This window comes from Nerophis lumbriciformis, linkage group LG26 (genome assembly GCF_033978685.3).
Source record: "Nerophis lumbriciformis linkage group LG26, RoL_Nlum_v2.1, whole genome shotgun sequence".
Taxonomy (NCBI): Eukaryota; Metazoa; Chordata; class Actinopteri; order Syngnathiformes; family Syngnathidae; genus Nerophis; species Nerophis lumbriciformis.
In genome coordinates, this window is record NC_084573.2 from 1,752,099 (window position 1) to 1,772,974 (window position 20,876).

General features: G+C 46.2%; 1 protein-coding gene across 1 annotated transcript; it reads right to left on the minus strand.

The window, feature by feature from the left end:
- Nucleotides 1-36: 36 nt before the first annotated feature.
- Nucleotides 37-7,723, minus strand: LOC133624074 (uncharacterized). The gene is made up of 7 exons (XM_061987680.2): nt 7,595-7,723; nt 7,398-7,529; nt 7,219-7,320; nt 6,452-7,159; nt 1,758-1,794; nt 1,585-1,695; nt 37-1,472 (listed from the first exon to the last, which is right to left on the minus strand). The coding sequence occupies exons 1-7, from the start codon at nt 7,700-7,702 to the stop codon at nt 1,201-1,203; spliced, it is 1,470 nt and encodes a 489-aa protein (XP_061843664.1). The 5' UTR covers nt 7,703-7,723; the 3' UTR covers nt 37-1,200.
- Nucleotides 7,724-20,876: the final 13,153 nt, after the last annotated feature.

Genomic DNA, 20,876 nt, shown 5'->3' on the forward strand with positions numbered 1-20,876 from the left:
TTTTGACTCATGTTACTCTTAAAGGCACAGCCATTTTTGTCTACTCTCCGCGCAGAATTGACAAAATCCACAACACCCGCATTGTTAGCCGCCTCGTGCTAGCCGTTTTTCACTATTTAGAATACAGAGAAAAGGGAAAGAGGTGTGTTCTTTGAATAATAATCAACCAAAGGCAACGTTGTCATGAATTATTGATCTTTTAAGGCTTTGACTACCATTTTGAACATTTGTTGAGGGAATATAATACGTTTAAATATTATGTTTTTTGCCATAAAAGACGATCCAGAGCTGATCAATTGATATTTAATTGTTGAAAAAGATCATTTATATATGACTTATTTTTTAACATTTTAATGAGACATGTAAATGTTTATTATCTTTATTAACACATCATTATATACCATAAAGAGGAATATTGGTATCAATAATGAATATTGGTATCATTAAGGAATATTGGTATCGATACGGAATATTGGTATCAATAAGGATTATTGGTATCAATAAGGACTCTCTAACCACAAGGCCACTGAGTAGGTTATTATATGTGTAATTTATACACAATATATGTAGTGATCAATAATCATCTAATGTATCAATATTAGTAATATGAGGATCAATATCGTCTGATATGTCAGAATAATTGTATCTAAGTTATCACACAACTTTGTGTGTCAATGAGAGAGGACAAAAGCTGTCTTTGATCCTACCAAGCAAAGGGTTTGTAAAACTCCACTGCGTAGGATGGGAAGCGACATGAAAGGCGTCGGTTTCTTTGATGTATTGTAATCCACAGGAAGATTTTGTCTAGACCCGAGATCTACAAAGCGGAAAGGAAGCAGGGCCTGACCTCCCCTCCAGGCACCTTTTCTTTGAACTGTTTTGTAACAAAGGCCATGGCTGTTTACGACCTCCCTCCCTTAGAAACAGCTGTTGCTACGTAATCCGGGAAAGTCCAAATACAAGGCGTACAATCTTTCGTCAGAGCGTGGGACGACACTGTGCACGGGCACAGTGTCTACGCGTTTCTCCTCGATCGAGCTAAATTGAATTCTGTCTCTGTTTGATTCCTTGCTTCTTGGTCTGTTTAATTGATGTCATCAGTGTTTGAACCTGACATGATGCTTTATCAATATTAGTAATATAAGGATCAATATAATCTGATCGTGTATGAATATTAGTCAAATGAGGATGACTTGTAGTTTACATGTGCTTGATGAGAAAAGCAGTAAAAATGCTGTCATATTTGGAGTTGACGAGATGTTCACTAGCCGAGTAAACAGTAAGGTTGTCTCCCTCCCGCAGTTCCACCACCATGCTGTTGGTAGCGCTGCCCCACTTGTTATTGCTGGTGCTTTCCACTGAGAGTACTTCATCTTCGATGTTCTTCATCACACTTGCGACCACATACCCTTTTTGTACAGCGCAGGTGAAGGAGACAAAGTAGAGACCCTTGATGGGGGCTGTGAACACACCTGCAGGAGGATCATTGCACAAGTGTTATTAGTGCCCCCTAGTGGTGCTGATTCAAGCATTTAGTAGGTGTCTGTACCACTCTCACAGGATGACGTATTGATGACATCATACCCGTGTTGGCGTTATAGGCGTCGCCCAAGTTGATCCACACATGCCCGTAGACCAGTGTGTAGTCAGAATTAGGAACTCCCGCCCCCACTGTGAAGGCCACCGTAGTCTTGGCTGCAGGATGACACAGGTGGTGTCAGGTCATAAGGTCAACTTTATTCCTGTCAATGACTCACCTTCTTCCGCCAGCCGGTCCACAATTGGTCGGAGTCCCTGCAGGAGAAAATGTCCATGATCCATTTGATCCAATGTTTGAGTTTGGACCGCAGCAGGAGGGGATGGAAAGAAGGAAAACAGGGAGAGCGAGGCGGAAATTGTAGGAACAAGAGAGTGGTAAGACAGAGACGACAACAACAACAGAACAACATCCATCCATCCATCCATCTTCTTCCGCTTATCCGAGGTCGGGTCGCGGGGGCAGCAGCTTAAGCAGGGAAGCCCAGACTTCCCTCTCCCCAGCCACTTCGTCCAGCTCCTCCCGGGGGACCCCGGGGCGTTCCCAGGCCAGCCGGGAGACATAGTCTTCCCAGCGTGTCCTGGGTCTTCCCCGTGGCCTCCTACCGGTCGGACGTGCCCGAAACACCTTCCTAGGGAGGCGTTCGGGTGGCATCCTGACCAGATGCCCGAACCACCTCATCTGGCTCCTCTCGATGTGGAGGAGCAGCGGCTTTACTTTGAGCTCCCCCCGAATGACAGAGCTTCTCACCCTATCTCTAAGGGAGAGACCCGCCACTCGGCGGAGGAAACTCATTTCGGCCGCTTGTACCCGTGATCTTGTCCTTTCGGTCATGACCCAAAGCTCATGACCATAGGTGAGGATGGGAACGTAGATCGACCGGTAAATCGAGAGCTTTGCCTTCCGGCTCAGCTCCTTCTTCACCACAACGGATCGATACAGCGTCCGCATTACTGAAGACGCCGCACCGATCCGCCTGTCGATCTCACGATCCACTCATCCCCCACTCGTGAACAAGACTCCGAGGTACTTGAACTCCTCCACTTGGGGCAAGATCTCCTCCCCAACCCGGAGATGGCACTCCACCCTTTTCCGGGCGAGAACCATGGACTCGGACTTGGAGGTGCTGATTCCCATCCCAGTCGCTTCACACTCGGCTGCGAACCGATCCAGTGAAAGCTGAAGATCTTGGCCGGAGGAAGCCATCAGGACCACATCATCTGCAAATAGCAGTGACCTAATCCTGCAGCCACCAAACCAGATCCCCTCAACGCCCTGACTGCGCCTAGAAATTCTGTCCATAAAGGTTATGAACAGAATCGGTGACAAAGGGCAGCCTTGGCGGAGTCCAACCCTCACTGGAAACGTGTCCGACTTACTGCCGGCAATGCGGACCAAGCTCTGACACTGATCATACAGGGAGCGAATTGCCACAATAAGACAGTCCGTTACCCCATACTCTCTGAGCACTCCCCACAGGACTTCCCGGGGTACACGGTCAAATGCCTTCTCCAAGTCCACAAAGCACATGTAGACTGGTTGGGCAAACTCCCATGCACCCTCAAGGACCCTGCCCAGAGTATAGAGCTGGTCCACAGTTCCACGACCAGGACGAAAACCACACTGTTCCTCCTGAATCTGAGGTTCGACTATCTGGCGTAGCCTCCTCTCCAGTACACCTGAATAGACCTTATTGGGAAGGCTGAGGAGTGTGATCCCACGATAGTTGGAACACATCCTCCGGTTCCCCTTCTTAAAGAGAGGAACCACCACCCCGGTCTGCCAATCCAGAGGTACCGCCCCCAATGTCCACGCGATGTTGCAGAGTCTTGTCAACCAAGACAGCCCCACAACATCCAGAGCCTTAAGGAACTCCGGGCGGGTCTCATCCACCCCCGGGGCCTTGCCACCGAGGAGCTTTTTAACTACCTCGGAAACCTCAGCCCCAGAAATAGGAGAGCCCACCACAGATGCCCCAGGCACTGCTTCCTCATAGGAAGACGTGCTGGTAGGATTGAGGAACAACATCAAATAGGATATGTGCAAATATGATAGTAAACGTGATAGCAAAGAAGCAGGTAGTGAAGTAAATAATAGCACAGAAATGACAATGAACATTATTACGCTACAAATGGATCAATACAAATACCAATAGAAACATCCATCCATCTTCTTCCGCCTATCCGAGGTCGGGTCGCCTAGACTTTCCTCTCCCCAGCCACTTGGTCCAGCTCCTCCCCGGGGGATCCCGAGGCGTTCCCAGGCCAGCCGGGAGACATAGTCTTCCAAGCGTGTCCTGGGTCTTCCCCGTGGCCTCCTACCGGTTGGACGTGTCCTAAACACCTCCCTAGGGAGGCGTTCGGGTGGCATCCTGACCAGATGCCCGAACCACCTTATCTGGCTCCTCTCCATGTGGAGGAGCAGCGGCTTTACATTGTGAGCTTCCCCCGGATGGCAGAGCTTCTCACCCTATCTCTAAGGGAGAGACCCGCTCCCCGGCGGAGGAAACTCATTTGGGCCGCTTGTACCCGTGATCTTGTCCTTTCGGTCTTTACCCAAAGCTCATGACCATAAGTGAGGATAGTGTTCCAACTATCGTGGGATCACACTCCTCAGCCTTCCCGGTAAGGTCTATTCAGGTGTACTGGAGAGGAGGCTACGCCGGATAGTCGAACCTCGGATTCAGGAGGAACAGTGTGGTTTTCGTCCTGGTCGTGGAACTGTGGACCAGCTCTATACTCTCGGCAGGGTCCTTGAGGGTGCATGGGAGTTTGCCCAACCAGTCTACACGTGCTTTGTGGACTTGGAGAAGGCATTCGACCGTGTACCCCTGGAAGTCCTGTGGGGAGTGCTCAGAGAGTATGGGGTATCGGACTGTCTTATTGTGGCAGTTCGCTCCCTGTATAATCAGTGTCAGAGCTTGGTCCGCATTGCCGGCAGTAAGTCGGACACATTTCCAGTGAGGGTTGGACTCCGCCAAGGCTGCCCTTTGTCACCGATTCTGTTCATAACCTTTATGGACAGAATTTCTAGGCGCAGTCAAGGCGTTGAGGGGATCTGGTTTGGTGGCTGCAGGATTAGGTCTCTGCTATTTGCAGATGATGTGGTCCTGATGGCTTCCTCCGGCCAAGATCTTCAGCTCTCACTGGATCGGTTCGCAGCCGAGTGTGAAGCGACTGGGATGAGATTCAGCACCTCCAAGTCCGAGTCCATGGTTCTCTCCCGGAAAAGGGTGGAGTGCCATCTCCGGGTTGGGGAGGAGATCTTGCCCCAAGTGGAGGAGTTCAAGTACCTCGGAGTCTTGTTCACGAGTGGGGGAAGAGTGGATCGTGAGATCGACAGGCGGATCGGTGCGGCGTCTTCAGTAATGCGGACGCTGTATCGATCCGTTGTGGTATGTTGTGGCATGTCCGACCGGTAGGAGGCCACGGGGAAGACCCAGGACACGCTGGGAAGACTATCTCTCCCGGCTGGCCTGGGAACGCCTCGGGATCCCCCGGGAGGGGCTGGACGAAGTGGCTGGGGAGAGGAAAGTCTGGGCTTCCCTGCTTAAGCTGCTGCCCCCGCGACCCAACCTCGGATAAGCGGAAGAAGATGGATGGATGGATGGATGGAACGTAGATCGACCGGTAAATTGAGAGCTTCGCTCAGCTCCTTCTTCACCACAACAGATCGATACAGCGTCCGCATTACTGAAGACGCCGCACCGATCCGCCTGTCCATCTCACCATCCACTCTTCCCTCACTCGTGAACAAGACTCCGAGGTACTTGAACTCCTCCACTTGGGGCAGGGTCTCCTCCCCAACCCGGAGATGGCACTCCACCATTTTCCGGGCGAGAACCATGGACTCAGACTTGGAGGTGCTGATTTTCATCCCAGTCGCGTCACACTCGGCTGAGAGCTGATCCAGTGAGAGCTGAAGATCCTGGCCAGGTGAAGCAACAAAACAAACCAACTGAACTGCGACCGACTTCCACAAGCCTACAAAACCAAACGCCAACATGCAAAAAAGAGACACCAAGCCATTGATACAAACCCGAAACAGATGAACAAAGACCCTACTGAACAGAAAGCAAGCATAAACCAGCAGCAAAACAACTGACCACTCAATCCACATCCATCAAAAAACACTCCAAAATGTCAAAAACCATAATGGAAGAAGACAAACACATTCAAACACCCATTAAAAATACCATGGGCCCCATGAAGCCAGAAGAACACTCGATGAGCCTCCACCAAGGAAGCTTGTCGTGCGGCAACTCAACCTAGTCATACAACTGTGTAGTTAAAATTGATGTTTGTGCTTTAGCGATAAGGAGTTATGAATGCGGGTGGGGACCCAAGATGCGATAGAATTTGGGGGACATCAGAGGCATGGCGGGTCCTTCCCATGCCGAAGCCCCCAAACCCTAAGTCTCTAACATACAGTTACAATTGAGGGATGGACGAGCAGTGGACAAGATAAGACGACTGTAGCCCCACAGAGGCATCCTCATTCCCCCGTCACGACCCCCTGCAGACCAATCCCTCAAAGTCTTATAGGTGTATGTGCGCTGCCAGTAAGAGGAGCGGTGGACCCGGACACAGCCCCCAAATCCCCCCCAGCCCATGCAGGAGGCAACCGAGATACACTGCCAGGAGGCTGACCCCCACAACCCACGACCCCACAGGCGGAATCCTGTATCCAAACAAAAAAACACAACCAAAGGCAATAAAACAAGTTCCGCCTCCTGGCATGGGACCCCCAAATACACACAACCAAAACAAAAAACAAAGTCACCTCCACCAAAACAATTACAATCACGCTCCAGAACGTTCCCAAACAACTGTAAAACGAGCGAACCGTCGCTCCACACCCAGCCACGCGAGTCAACCCAATTCGGTGGAGACCACAGCGACAACCTGTTTTTACCTTAATGTGGTTTGCAACTTTTGCAATCTGATTGTCCACAATCTTCATATTTTCCAGGTGTCTTTCTTCCAGAGTCTTCATCGCTTCCAAGCGTTCTTCTTCCAGAGTTTTCATTTTTTCCAGCCGTTCTTCTATAGTCTTCATCTTTTCCAGGCGTTCTTCCTCAAGAGTCTTTGTGTGGTTTAGCCGTTCATCCAAAGTTTTGAAATTTTTCAGGTGTTCTTCTTCCTGAGTTTTAATCTTTTCCAGACGTGATTCCAGAGTCTTCGTCTTTTCCAGGCATTTTTCTTCCAGAGTCTTCATTTCTTCCAGACGTTCTTCCTCCAAAGTCTTTATCTTTTCCAGCCGTTCTTCCAGAGTCTTCATCTTTTCCAGATGGTCTTCCTCCAGAGTCTTTATCTTTTCCAGACGTTCTTCCTCCAGAGTCTTCATGTGGTTTAGCCGTTCATCCAAAGTTTTCATATTTTCTAGGTGTTCCTCTTCAAGAGTCTTCACTGTTTCCAGCCGTTCTTCTATAGTCTTCATCTTTTCCAGATGTTCTTCCTCCAGAGTCGTCATGCGGTTTAGTCGTTCATCCAAAGTTTTCAACTTTTCCAGGTGTTCTTCTTCCAGAGTCTTCATCTTTTCCAGACGTTTTTCTTCCAGAGTCTTCATCTGGTCCAAACGTTCTTCCAGAGTCTTCACCATGTCCACTAGTGGAGTGAGTTTCTACAAGAGAAAAAAATCAGGGTCTAACCCTTTACCTATGCGTAAAAATTTGTTTTTACCGCAATTTCTTTTTTGTTTGCAGATGCTGCAATCTGATGTTTCATTTTTTCTAGACTTTCTTCCAGAGTCTTCATCTGGTCCACACGTTCCTCTTTTGGATTCTTCACCATGTCCACAAGTAGCGTGAGAAGATGTTTAGGGTCTTACCCTTTAACTAGGCGTAAAAATGTGTTTTTACCTCAATTTCCTTTTTGTTTGCACCTCTTGCAATCTGATTATTCATCTTTTCGCGACGTTTTTCCAGAGTCTTCTTCTGGTGCACACGTTCATCTTCCAGAGTCTTCATCTTGTCCACAAGAGTCATGAGTTTCTACAGGAGAAAATGGTCAGGGTCAAACACTTTATCCTAGTGTGACTTTTATTTATTTTGTTTACCTCAATTTCATTTTTGTTTGCGGCTTTTGCGATCTGATGTTTCATCTTTTGCAGACGTTCTTTCAGAGTCTTCATCTGGTTCAGACGTTCATCGTCCAGAGTCTTCATCTCGACCACACTTTCTTCCAGAGTCTTTATCTTTTCCACAAGTGGCTTTAGTTTCTACAAGAGGAAATGATCACTGTTTAGCCTTTAATCAAGTATAAAAATGTGTTTTTACTTCATTGTCCTCCGAGTTCTCTGTAATCAATGTGTGCTGTCAACCGGATCCGGTAAAGAGTAGTTTTACGTCAAGAGAAAGCAAGCGTCGCCGCATCCAAGACGGGATGATGCTGCAATGTGACGCTTTGATGAGGAGGAGTCTCAAGATGTGGTTCAAGAGGATGAAGGTCATGATGGCGATGATCCCAATGGTGTAGGGCGAGTCGTTGGACATCATGGCGAGTAGATCCATGCTCCGCATTGGTTCGACTTCTGTGATCTGGCCTGAAAATACAAGAAATAATGATCTATGAAACCATAAGCAAAAGAGAACATCTCCGTAAAAAAACTTAACAAATATGGCTTTTGTATTCATTCAGCATGAAATGACGGAGCGATACTACTTTTGCTGTCCCGATATTGTTATGTTTGTTGTCTTCTCCCTGCCTTCTCTATTGGTTTTTCAGTTTCTTTCCCCAGTCTTTTGTCCCCAACGAGGCACACCTGCTGCTAATCACTTCCTGGTAGCATTTAAGCGCGTCTCCGCCAGCTGGTCCCTGCCGGTTATTGTTCCTGAACTCCGCTCTGACATGTGCTACCTTGATTCTGCTTCCCTGGTATGTTGCCTTCGCATATTTCTGTAATATTGACCTCGTTGTGTTTTTGTTTTCCTAGCCACCTTGTTTTGAGAGGACTAGTTTTTGCCACGCTGTGTGCGTCCCGGAAAAGGGTGGAATGCCATCTTCGGGTTGGGGAGGAGACCCTGCCCCAAGTGGAGGAGTTCAAGTACCTCGGAGTCTTGTTCACGAGTGAGGGAAGAGTGGATGGTGAGATCGACAGGCGGATCGGCGCGGCGTCTTCAGTAATGCGGACGCTGTATCGATCTGTTGTGGTGAAGAAGGAGCTGAGCCGGAAGGCAAAGCTCTCAATTTACCGGTCGATCTACGTTCCCATCCTCACCTATGGTCATGAGCTTTGGGTTATGACCGAAAGGACAAGATCACGGGTACAAGCGGCCCAAATGAGTTTCCTCCGCCGGGTGGCAGGGCTCTCCCTTAGAGATAGGGTGAGAAGCTCTGCCATCCGGGGGGAGCTCAAAGTAAAGCCGCTGCTCCTCCACATCGAGAGGAGCCAGATGAGGTGGTTCGGGCATCTGGTCAGGATGCCACCCAATCGCCTCCCTCGGGAGGTGTTTAGGGCACGTCCGACCGGTAGGAAGCCACGGGGAAGACCCAGGACACGTTGGGAAGACTATGTCTCCCGGCTGGCCTGGGAACGCCTCGGGATCCCCCGGAGGAGCTGGACGAGGTGGCTGGGGAGAGGGAAGTCTGGGCTTCCATGCTTAGGCTGCTGCCCCCGCGACCCGACCTCGGATAAGCGGAAGAAGATGGATGGATGGATGGATGGATGTGCGTCCTGACCTTTGCTCCGCCAACCTCTGAAAGAGACTACTTTTGTTATATTTCCCATGGTGTGCACTTTTGCCCCATCACCCTCAGTTACCATTTTGGACTTATTAAATATTTTCATTTGTTATCGCATACCTTGCCTCCATTCTCTGCATCCCGGGGTCCACCCTTGAACTCAATCCTAACATATATAGTCACTTCTCCATAAGCTTTTTAGGAGCACGCTCGAAATAAGGGTTTCCCGATACAACTTAATAATAATAATAATAACTGGGATTTATATAGCGCTTTTCTAAATAAAACCAACTTTAAGTCCTTTGTAACTTTGCAAATGTGGTTTATATAAAGATGAAACAATCTTGGTCCCAGTATTGATCCCTGGGGTACACCGCAGGATATATCTAGCCGTGTTGACATATTTTCACCCATCTTCACATATTGCTTCCTGTTGGTTAAATAGCTTCTTACCCATTTCAAGACCAAACCTCTGATGCCATATCGTTGTAATTTTCCTATTAAAATATCATGATTAATTGTGTCAAATGCTTTTGTTAAGTCCATGATGTCATGACTTGGTCCTGGGTGTTTGCTTTTCCGGAATGCAACGGAAAGTTGGCTCGGGCCAATATGTAAAAAAAAAAGTACAAACGAAAAGCGTGCACAGTGGCGGAGAACAAACTATGAAACCAAAAGACTATAGCATTAATAAACAAAACTTACTTGGCATGGACTAAAAGGAGCAGCATGAACGATGGACATGAAATCAAGTGTCAGAGCATAATTGTGGGATGTCACCAGCAAGACAAACTGAAAACAATGAACTTAAATACTACAGACATGATTAACGAAAACAGGTGCGTGACTCAAAACGTGAAACAGGTGCGTGACGTGACAGGTGAAAACTAATGGGTTGCTATGGTGACAAACAAGGGTGCACAATGAGTCCAAACGTGGAACAGGTGAAACTAATGGGTAATCAAGACAAGGGAGTGAAAAGCCAGAAACTAAAGAGTCCAATAACTAAACAAAACATGACTAAAACAAAACATGATTACACAGACATGACACATGAATACTGCGGCCGCACATTCTTTACCATCTATGGCATTGGTCATTTCCTCTGTTGTTTTGATTAATGCTATCGATGTTGAGATATTTGCTCGGAATCCATATTGGTTCTCCACCAGCGTCCCACTTTTGTTAATAAATAAATCTAATCGACTATTGAATCATTTTTCCATGATTTTGGAGAATTGTGGAAGTAATGAAACTGGTGTGTAGTTAGTAAACTGGTGTACGTCTCCATTCCACCAACCCTCTTTGGAATTTTCTTCTCCCTCGTTCTGTCTACTGCTTTCGGCACATGTTCTGAAGGTGTCTCTCTACACACGAGAGCTGATGGGAAACTTTTCAACCTTGCCCGTTTGCGCTCCAAGACCAAGGTGACCAGTGTCCTCCTGAGGGAAATGCTTTTTGCTGATGATGCAGCTCTAGCATCCCACACCGAGTCTGGGCTCCAGAGGCTGATGGACAGGGTTTCATCTGCCTGTAAAGAGTTTGGTCTCACCATCAGCCTAAAGAAGACCAAAGTCATGGGCCAAGATGCTGAAACTCTACTCTCCATCTCCGTCGACAATCAGACTCTGGAATGTGTCAACACCTTTACATACCTTGGATCCGCAATCTCCAGTGACTTGTCACTCGACACAGAACGTGCCACCCGTCTTGCGAGAGCCGCCACAGTGATGGCCAGGCTGTCCAAAAGAGTATGGTCGAACAACCAGCTATCCACACGCACTAAACTCCAAGTCTATCAAGCCTGCGTCATTAGCACACTGATGTATGGCAGCGAGGCCTGGACCACCTACACCAGACATGAGAAACAGCTAAACAGTTTCCACCTGCGCTGTCTTCGCCGCATCCTGGGAATCTCATGGCAGGACAAAGTTCCCAACATGGAAGTCCTAGATCGTGCTCACTCCACCAGCCTGTTCACCATGCTCAGCCAACGCCGCCTCAGATGGCTTGGCCATGTCCACAGGATGGACCCCAGCCGGCTCCCCAGAGCTGTCCTGTACGGCGAACTGTCAACAGGCTCCAGACCCCTTGGTCGCCCCCGACTGCGTTTCAAGGACGTGTGCAAACGTGACATGAAACAGGCAGGCATCGACCACAACAACTGGGAGGAAGCTGCAAAAGACCGCGACGTTTGGAGGCACACTGTTGCTACAGGAACCCGCCGTGCCGAGGAGAAGCGCATCTCCTTGTTGCAGGCGAGGAGACAAAAGCGGAAACTCCGTGACGCGGGACCTGCTCCTGTGTCAGAACCCTCCACATACGTCTGTGCCAACTGCACCAGAGACTGTCACTCCAGAGTGGGGCTGTACAGCCACAGCCGCCGCTGCAAGAAAGAATGAACTCCCCCAGGCGCAACCCATCGTCACTACTGACGGACGGATGCCTATGATGTACGTCTCCATTCTTATAAATTGGTATGACTTTTGCAATTTTCATTATGTCAGGGAATTTGCCGGTTAAAAATGATGCGTTGGTGATATATGTCAGAGGTTCTGAAATGTCTTCTATCATTGTTTTTTTTGTGTGTTTTTGGACATCTGGGATCTGTCCGTAAGGGGGGGCAGGTCTCTGTCATGTCTGTGATCATGTTTTGTTTAGTTATGTTTTGCTTGGTTTTTGGACACTTTTTAGTTCTTGTCTTCACTCCCTTGCTTTGTCACCATAGTAACCATTAGTTTCACCTGGTTCACATCCTCATGTCCCGCACCTGTCTCACGTTTTCACATTTTGAGTCACGCACCTGTTTTCACTAACCATGTCACCAGTATTTAAGCTTGTTGTTGCCAGGCAGTCAGCCTGGTGACATTATCTATCTATCTATCCATCCATGCTACCCATGATATTCATGTCCACTATAGTTCATGCTTCATGCCATGCCACAGTAAGTGTTTTTGTTTCGTGTTCTTAGTTAATTGCCTTTGTGCTAGTCTTTTGGTTTCATTACTCACGTTTGTTCTCCGCCATTGTGCGCGCCTTTTGTTTGCTTCCTTTTTTTGTAGTTTGTTAGTGTTTTAAATAAATATGTATTTACCTTTACACCATGTCCAGTCCAGCTTTACTTGCATCTCGGGAAAACAAACACACCATAGTCCCCGCCCTGACAAATATGGGTTGAAAATGATTTGCAAATCATTGTATTTCGTTTATATTTACATTTAACACAATTTCCCAACTCATATGGAAACGGAAATCGGTCGGACGTGCCCTAAACACCTCCCTAGGGAGGCGTTCGGGTGGCATCCTGACCAGATACCCAAACCACCTCATCTGGCTCCTCTCCATGTGGAGGAGCAGTGGCTTTACTTTGAGCTCCTCCCGGATGACAGAGCTTCTCACCCTTTCTCTAAGGGAGAGCCCCGCCACCCGGCGGAGGAAACTCATTTGGGCCGCTTGTACCCGTGATCTTGTCCTTTCGGTCATAACCCAAAGTTCATGACCATAGGTGAGGATGGGAACGTAGATCGGCCGGTAAATTGAGAGCTTTGCCTTCCGGCTCAGCTCCTTCTTCACCACAACGGATCGATACAGCGTCCGCATTACTGAAGACGCCGCACCGTTTTATATATATATATATATATATATATATATATATATATATATATATATATATATACATATATATATATATATATATATATATATATATATACATATATATATATATATATAAGATAAGAAGGAGTCCTATCGGGTTCTTTTGGCTCATAGGACTCCTGAGGCAGCGGACAAGTACCGACAGGCCAAGTGGTGTGCGGCTTCAGCGGTCGCAGAGGCAAAAACTCGGACATGGGAGGAGTTCGGTGAGGCCATGGAAAATGACTTCAGTACGGCTTCGAAGCAATTCTGGACCACCATCCGCCGCCTCAGGAAGGGGAAGCAGTGCACTATCAACACCGTGTATGGCGAGGATGGTGTTCTGCTGACCTCGACTGCGGATGTTGTGGATCGGTGGAGGGAATACTTCCTATGAGGAAGCAGTGCCTGGGGAGTCTGTGGTGGGCTCTCCTATTTCTGGGGCTGAGGTTGCTGAGGTAGTTAAAAAGCTCCTCAATGGCAAGGCCCCGGGGGTAGATGAGACCCGCCCGGAGTTCCTTAAGGCTCTGGATGCTGTGGGGCTGTCTTGGTTGACAAGACTCTGCAGCATCGCGTGGACATCGGGGGCGGTACCACTGGATTGGCAGACCGGGGTGGTGGTTCCTCTCTTTAAGAAGGGGAACCGGAGGATGTGTTCTAACTATCGTGGGATCACACTCCTCAGCCTTCCCGGTAAGGTCTATTCAGGTGTACTGGAGAGGAGGCTACGCCGGATAGTCGAACCTCGGATTCAGGAGGAACAGTGTGGTTTTCGTCCTGGTCGTGGAACTGTGGACCAGCTCTATACTCTCGGCAGGGTCCTTGAGGGTGCATGGGAGTTTGCCCAACCAGTCTACATGTGTTTTGTGGACTTGGAGAAGGCATTCGACCGTGTCCCTCGGGAAGTCCTGTGGGGAGTGCTCAGAGAGTACGGGGTATCGGACTGTCTGATTGTGGCAGTCCGCTCCCTGTATGATCAGTGCCAGAGCTTGGTCCGCATTGCCGGCAGTAGGTCGGACACGTTTCCAGTGAGGGTTGGACTCCGCCAAGGCTGCCCTTTGTCACCGATTCTCTTCATAACTTTTATGGACAGAATTTCTAGGCACAGTCAAGGCGTTGAGGGGATCTGGTTTGGTGGCTGCAGGATTAGTTCTCTGCTTTTTGCAGATGATGTGGTCCTGATGGCTTCATCTGGCCAGGATCTTCAGCTCTCACTGGATCGGTTCGCAGCCGAGTGTGAAGCGACTGGGATGAGAATCAGCACCTCCAAGTCCGAGTCCATGGTTCTCGCTCGGAAAAGGGTGGAGTGCCATCTCCGGGTTGGGGAGGAGATCTTGCCCCAAGTGGAAGAGTTGAAGTACCTCGGAGTCTTGTTCACGAGTGAGGGAAGAGTGGATCGTGAGATCGACAGGCGGATCGGTGCGGCGTCTTCAGTAATGCGGACGCTGTATTGATCCGTTGTGGTGAAGAAGGAGCTGAGCCGGAAGGCAAAACTCTCAATTTACCGGTCGATCTACGTTCCCATCCTCACCTATGGTCATGAGCTTTGGGTTATGATCGAAAGGACAAGATCACGGGTACAAGCGGCCAAAATGAGTTTCCTCCGCCGGGTGGCGGGGCTCTCCCTTAGAGATAGGGTGAGAAGCTCTGCCATCCGGGGGGAGCTCAAAGTAAAGCCGCTGCTCCTCCACATGGAGAGGAGCCAGATGAGGTGGTTCGGGCATCTGGTCAGGATGCCACCCGAACGCCTCCCTAGGGAGGTGTTTAGGGCACGTCCGACTGGTAGGAGGCCGCGGGGAAGACCCAGGACACGTTGGGAAGACTATGTCTCCCGGCTGGCCTGGGAACGCCTCGGGGTCCCACAGGAAGAGCTGGACGAAGTGGCTGGGGAGAGTTAAGCCTGGGCTTACGCAGCCTCCGCTGTCCTGTTGTCGCTCACTTTGTCTCGCCGTATGCATGGTGGTGGCAGCATCATGCTGTGGGGGTGTTTTTCAGCCGAGGGAACGATGACCGCAAAATAAGAACACCTTTAAAAGTTGCCTTCATTCTGCCACTAGGTTCCAGTCTGTGAGGAGGGCAATAGAGGAGGATGTGTGTGGTAAGCACACAAGTTAAATTAAGTGCCTTGGAGATCAAAGGCGTGCCACTTGTTCCACTTGCTCATCTCGTTCCACTTGTTCCTCTGTCAATTAGTTTTTGGTGCCCAGTCACCAGATTTTGTATAAAATGGCTTAAAACTCCTTTGATATTGGCACTTCACCCATTGTGAGTGACAGTTGAATAAACCACCACCTTCTTTGGCATCGATGCCTGCCGTTGCCGAGACGCCCAAACTGGCGTACTTCCTGGCAAACACGCCGTAGAAGAGGCAAGAAAAAGGGAGTGGACTACATGTCAGATTGAGGATTTATTTACCTGACTCTGTCGTCTCGGGAGATCCGTCCACAGATGACTGAAGCTACAGCAGTGCGGGGCAACGCTGATCTGAGGCGATCGCTGAACTCCAGCTATGGTTACCTTTTAGCCTCTGAAATATGTCACCTGGGGGGCGGAGCTCTGTTCGTTGTTCCGTGTTATTAGCGATGTTTTCTTTTCGGGCTCCAGTACTCTGGAATGCCCTCCATTCCGGTAACAGTTAGAGATGCTACCTCAGTAGAAGCATCTTAAAACTCATGTGTATACTCTAGCCTTTAAATAGACCCCCCTTTTAGACCAGTTGATCTGCCGTTTCTTTTCTGCTCTGCCCCCCTCTCCTTCGTGGAGGAGGGTGGGGGGTGGGGCACAGATTCGGCGACCACAGATGACGCGCTAGCTGTCCAAAGTCGGGACCCAGGGTGGACCACTCATCTGTGCATCAGTTGGGGACGTCTCTGCACTGCTGACCTGTCTCCACTCAAGATGATCTCCTGCTGGCCCCACTATGGACTGGACTCTCACTGTTATGTTAGATCCACTATGGACTGGACTCTCACACTATTATGTTAGATCCACTATGGACTGGACTCTCACTATTATGTTAGATCCACTATGGACTGGACTCTCACTATTATGTTAGATCCACTATGGACTGGACTCTCACTGTTATGTTAGATCCACTATGGACTGGACTCTCACTATTATGTTGGATCCACTATGGACTGGACTCTCACTATTATGTTAGATCCACTATGGAATGGACTCTCACACTATTATGTTAGATCCACTATGGACTGGACTCTCACACTATTATGTTAGATCCACTATGGACTGGACTCTCACTATTATGTTAGATCCACTATGGACTGGACTCTCGCAATATTATGTTAGATCCACTATGGACTGGACTCTCACACTATTATGTTAGATCCACTATGGACTGGACTCTCACACTATTATGTCAGATCCACTATGGACTGGACTCTCACTATTATGTTAGATCCACTATGGACTGGACTCTCACTATTATGTTAGATCCACTATGGACTGGACTCTCACTATTATGTTAGATCCACTATGGACTGGACTCTCACTATTATGTTAGATCCACTATGGACTGGACTCTCTCACTATTATGTTAGATCCACTATGGACTGGACTCTCTCACTATTATGTTAGATCCACTATGGACTGGACTCTCACTGTTATGTTAGATCCACTATGGACTGGACTCTCACTTTTATGTTAGATCCACTATGGACTGGACTCTTACACTATTATGTTAGATCCACTATGGACTGGACTCTCACACTATGATGTTAGATCCACTATGGACTGGACTCTCACACTATTATGTTAGATCCACTATGGACTGGACTCTCTTACTATTATGTTAGATCCACTATGGACTGGACTCTCTCACTATTATGTTAGATCCACTATGGACTGGACTCTCACTGTTATGTTAGATCCACTATGGACTGGACTCTCACTTTTATGTTAGATCCACTATGAACTGGACTCTCACACTATTATGTTAGATCCACTATGGACTGGACTCTTACACTATTATGTTAGATCCACTATGGACTGGACTCTCACACTATTATGTTAGATCCACTATGGACTAAACTCTCACTATTATGTTAGATCCACTATGGACTGGACTCTCACTATTATGTTAGATCCACTATGGACTGGACTCTCACACTATTATGTTTGATCCACTATGGACTGGACTCTCACTATTATGTTAGATCCACTATGGACTAAACTCTCACTATTATGTTAGATCCACTATGGACTGGACTCTCACTATTATGTTAGATCCACTATGGACTGGACTCTCACACTATTATGTTTGATCCACTATGGACTGGACTCTCACTATTATGTTAGATCCACTATGGACTGGACTCTCACACTATTATGTTAGATCCACTATGGACTGGACTCTCACTATTATGTTAGATCCACTATGGACTGGACTCTCACTATTATGTTAGATCCACTATGGACTGGACTCTCACACTATTATGTTAGATCCACTATGGACTGGACTCTCACTATTATGTTAGATCCACTATGGACTGGACTCTCACTATTATGTTAGATCCACTATGGACTGGACTCTCACACTATTATGTTTGATCCACTATGGACTGGACTCTCACTATTATGTTAGATCCACTATGGACTAAACTCTCACTATTATGTTAGATCCACTATGGACTGGACTCTCACTATTATGTTAGATCCACTATGGACTGGACTCTCACACTATTATGTTTGATCCACTATGGACTGGACTCTCACTATTATGTTAGATCCACTATGGACTGGACTCTCACACTATTATGTTAGATCCACTATGGACTGGACTCTCACTATTATGTTAGATCCACTATGGACTGGACTCTCACTATTATGTTAGATCCACTATGGACTGGACTCTCACACTATTATGTTAGATCCACTATGGACTGGACTCTCACTATTATGTTAGATCCACTATGGACTGGACTCTCACTATTATGTTAGATCCACTATGGACTGGACTCTTACTATTATGTTAGATCCACTTGACGTCCATTGCACCGGTCACCTAACTCAAGCCCACTTTACCAAATTGGAATGGCTTAGAGTTGAGGAAAGAGTACACCAAATTGCAAAGTGCCTGGTATTCCAAGTACTCAGAGAAACCGTCCCCAAGTACCAGTCCAACTATTTCACCAGACTAAGTGATGCTCACAGGTACTACACCAGAGGGACTTCTTTAGACTTCGTACACAAATTGAGCACATGAATGGTTTTTCTCCAGTGTGTATTCTTGTGTGTTTGATCAAATATGTCAATCTTTTACCACAAATTGAGCACATGAATGGTTTTTCTCCAGTGTGTTTTGGCACATGAGTTATTAGAGCTCAGTGGAATATAAACATTTTGTCACAGTGAGAACATTTAAAGCTTGGGTTGTCATCTCCAGAGTCTTCATCACCAGCGTGAGGAGAGTGTGACGTTGTGTCCTCAACATCTGACAGTGGAGCTAAGATCTGGTCCTCCACAGTGGTCTCCATCACCTTCTGTTGTCATCATCATCTTCACTCTTCACAGGGACACCAGAACTCCTGGCTGATGTTGTGTTCCTCCTCTTTGTCTTCAATGTGAGGGGGCCTCCTCTTCCTCTTTAAAGTGGGAGGAGTCTTGCTCCATCCTGAAGCTCCACTCTTGCTGCTCAGGGAGAAGATGTCCCTCACGGACGTCTTGCAGGACACAAACACGTTTTAGAAACATCCAATGCATTCAGTACATTTACATGCACTCTTATGATTTCTTAGCCATTCTTCAGAGAATATGAATGATAACACAACAACCTTTCTTCCACTCATGCTTCATGCTTGTGTGAAGCTATTTATTGGCAAACAACTGTGTTTACTCTTTTGTTTTAATCAAAATGACAAAAGAAAGGACCCAAATGACCCTGCTCAAAAGTTGACATACCCCAGTGACTTTGATCTGATAACATGCACAGAAGTTGACACAAACAGCTTTGAAGCTTTGAATGGTTCCAATCCTCACCTGTGACATGTTGGTTTGTACAAACCCCGTTTCCATATGAGTTGGGAAATTGTGTTAGATGTAAATATAAACGGAATACAATGATTTGCAAATCCTTTTCAAGCCATATTCAGTTGAATATGCTACAAAGACAACATATTTGATGTTCAAACTCATAAACTTTATTGTTTTTTGCAAATAATCAATAACTTGCCAAAGAAGTTGGGAAAGGGCATGTTCACCACTGTGTTACATGGCCTTTTGTCCACTTGTATCGTGGTTTTGTCTACTTTTATTCTGGTTTTGTCTACTTTTATTGTTGTTTTGTCCACTTTTATTGTGGTTTTGTCCACTTTTATTTTGGTGTTGTCTATTTCATTGTGGTTTAGTCTCGTTTTATTGTGGTTTTATCTATTTTATCGTGCTTTTGTCCACTTTTATCGTGGTTTTTTTCACTTTTATCGTGGTTTTGTCCACCTTTATTGTGGTTTTGTCCACTTTTATTTTGGTGTTGTCTATTTCATTGTGGTTTAGTCTCGTTTTATTGTGGTTTTATCTATTTTATCATGCTTTTGTCCACTTTTATCGTGGTTTTGTTCACTTTTATCGTGGTTTTGTTCACTTTTATCGTGGTTTTGTCCACTTTTATTGAGGTTTTGTCTACTTTTATGGTGGTTTTGTCTACTTTTATCGTGGTTTTGTCCACTTTTATTGTGATTTTGTCCACTTTTATTGAGGTTTTGTCTACTTTTATGGTGGTTTTGTCTACTTTTATTGTGGTTTTGTCCACTTTTATTGTGGTTTTGTCCACTTTTATTGTGGTTTTGTCCACTTTTATTTTGGTGTTGTCTATTTCATTGTGGTTTAGTCTCGTTTTATTGTGGTTTTATCTATTTTATCGTGCTTTTGTCCACTTTTATCGTGGTTTTGTTCACTTTTATCGTGGTTTTGTCCACTTTTATTGTGGTTTTGTCCACTTTAATTGAGGTTTTGTCTACTTTTATGGTGGTTTTGTCCACTTTTATTGTGGTTTTGTCCACTTTGTGGTCTTGTCCACTTTTATTGTGGTTTTGTCCACTTTTATTTTGGTGTTGTCTATTTCATTGTGGTTTAGTCTTGTTTTATTGTGGTTTCATCTATTTTATCGTGCTTTTGTCCACTTTTATCGTGGTTTTGTTCACTTTTATCGTGGTTTTGTCTACTTTTATTGTGGTTTTGTCCACTTTAATTGAGGTTTTGTCTACTTTTATGGTGGTTTTGTCCACTTTTATTGTGGTTTTGTCCACTTTGTGGTCTTGTCCACTTTTATTGTGGTTTTGTCCACTTTTATTTTGGTGTTGTCTATTTCATTGTGGTTTAGTCTCGTTTTATTGTGGTTTCATCTATTTTATCGTGCTTTTGTCCACTTTTATTGTGGTTTTGTTCACTTTTATCGTGGTTTTGTCCACTTTTATTGTGGTTTTGTCCACTTTTATTTTGGTGTTGTCTATTTCATTGTGGTTTAGTCTCGTTTTATTGTGGTTTTATCTATATTATCGTGCTTTTGTCCACTATTATCGTGGTTTTGTTCACTTTTATCGTGGTTTTGTCCACTTTTATTGTGGTTTTGTCCACTTTTATTTTGGTGTTGTCTATTTCATTGTGGTTTAGTCTCGTTTTATTGTGGTTTTATCTATATTATCGTGCTTTTGTCCACTATTATCGTGGTTTTGTTCACTTTTATCGTGGTTTTGTCCACTTTTATTGTGGTTTTGTCCACTTTAATTGAGGTTTTGTCTACTTTTATGGTGGTTTTGTCTACTTTTATTGTGGTTTTGTCCACTTTTAATGTGGTTTTGTCCACTTTAATTGAGATTTTGTCTACTCTTATGGTGGTTTTGTCTACTTTTATTGTGGTTTTGTCCACTTTTAACGTGGTTTTGTTTACTTTTATTGTGGTTTTGTCCACTTTGTTATTTTGTCCACTTTTATTGTGGTTTTGTCCACTTTTATTTTGGTGTTTTCTGTTTCATTGTGGTTTAGTCTCGTTTTATCGTGGTTTTGTTCAC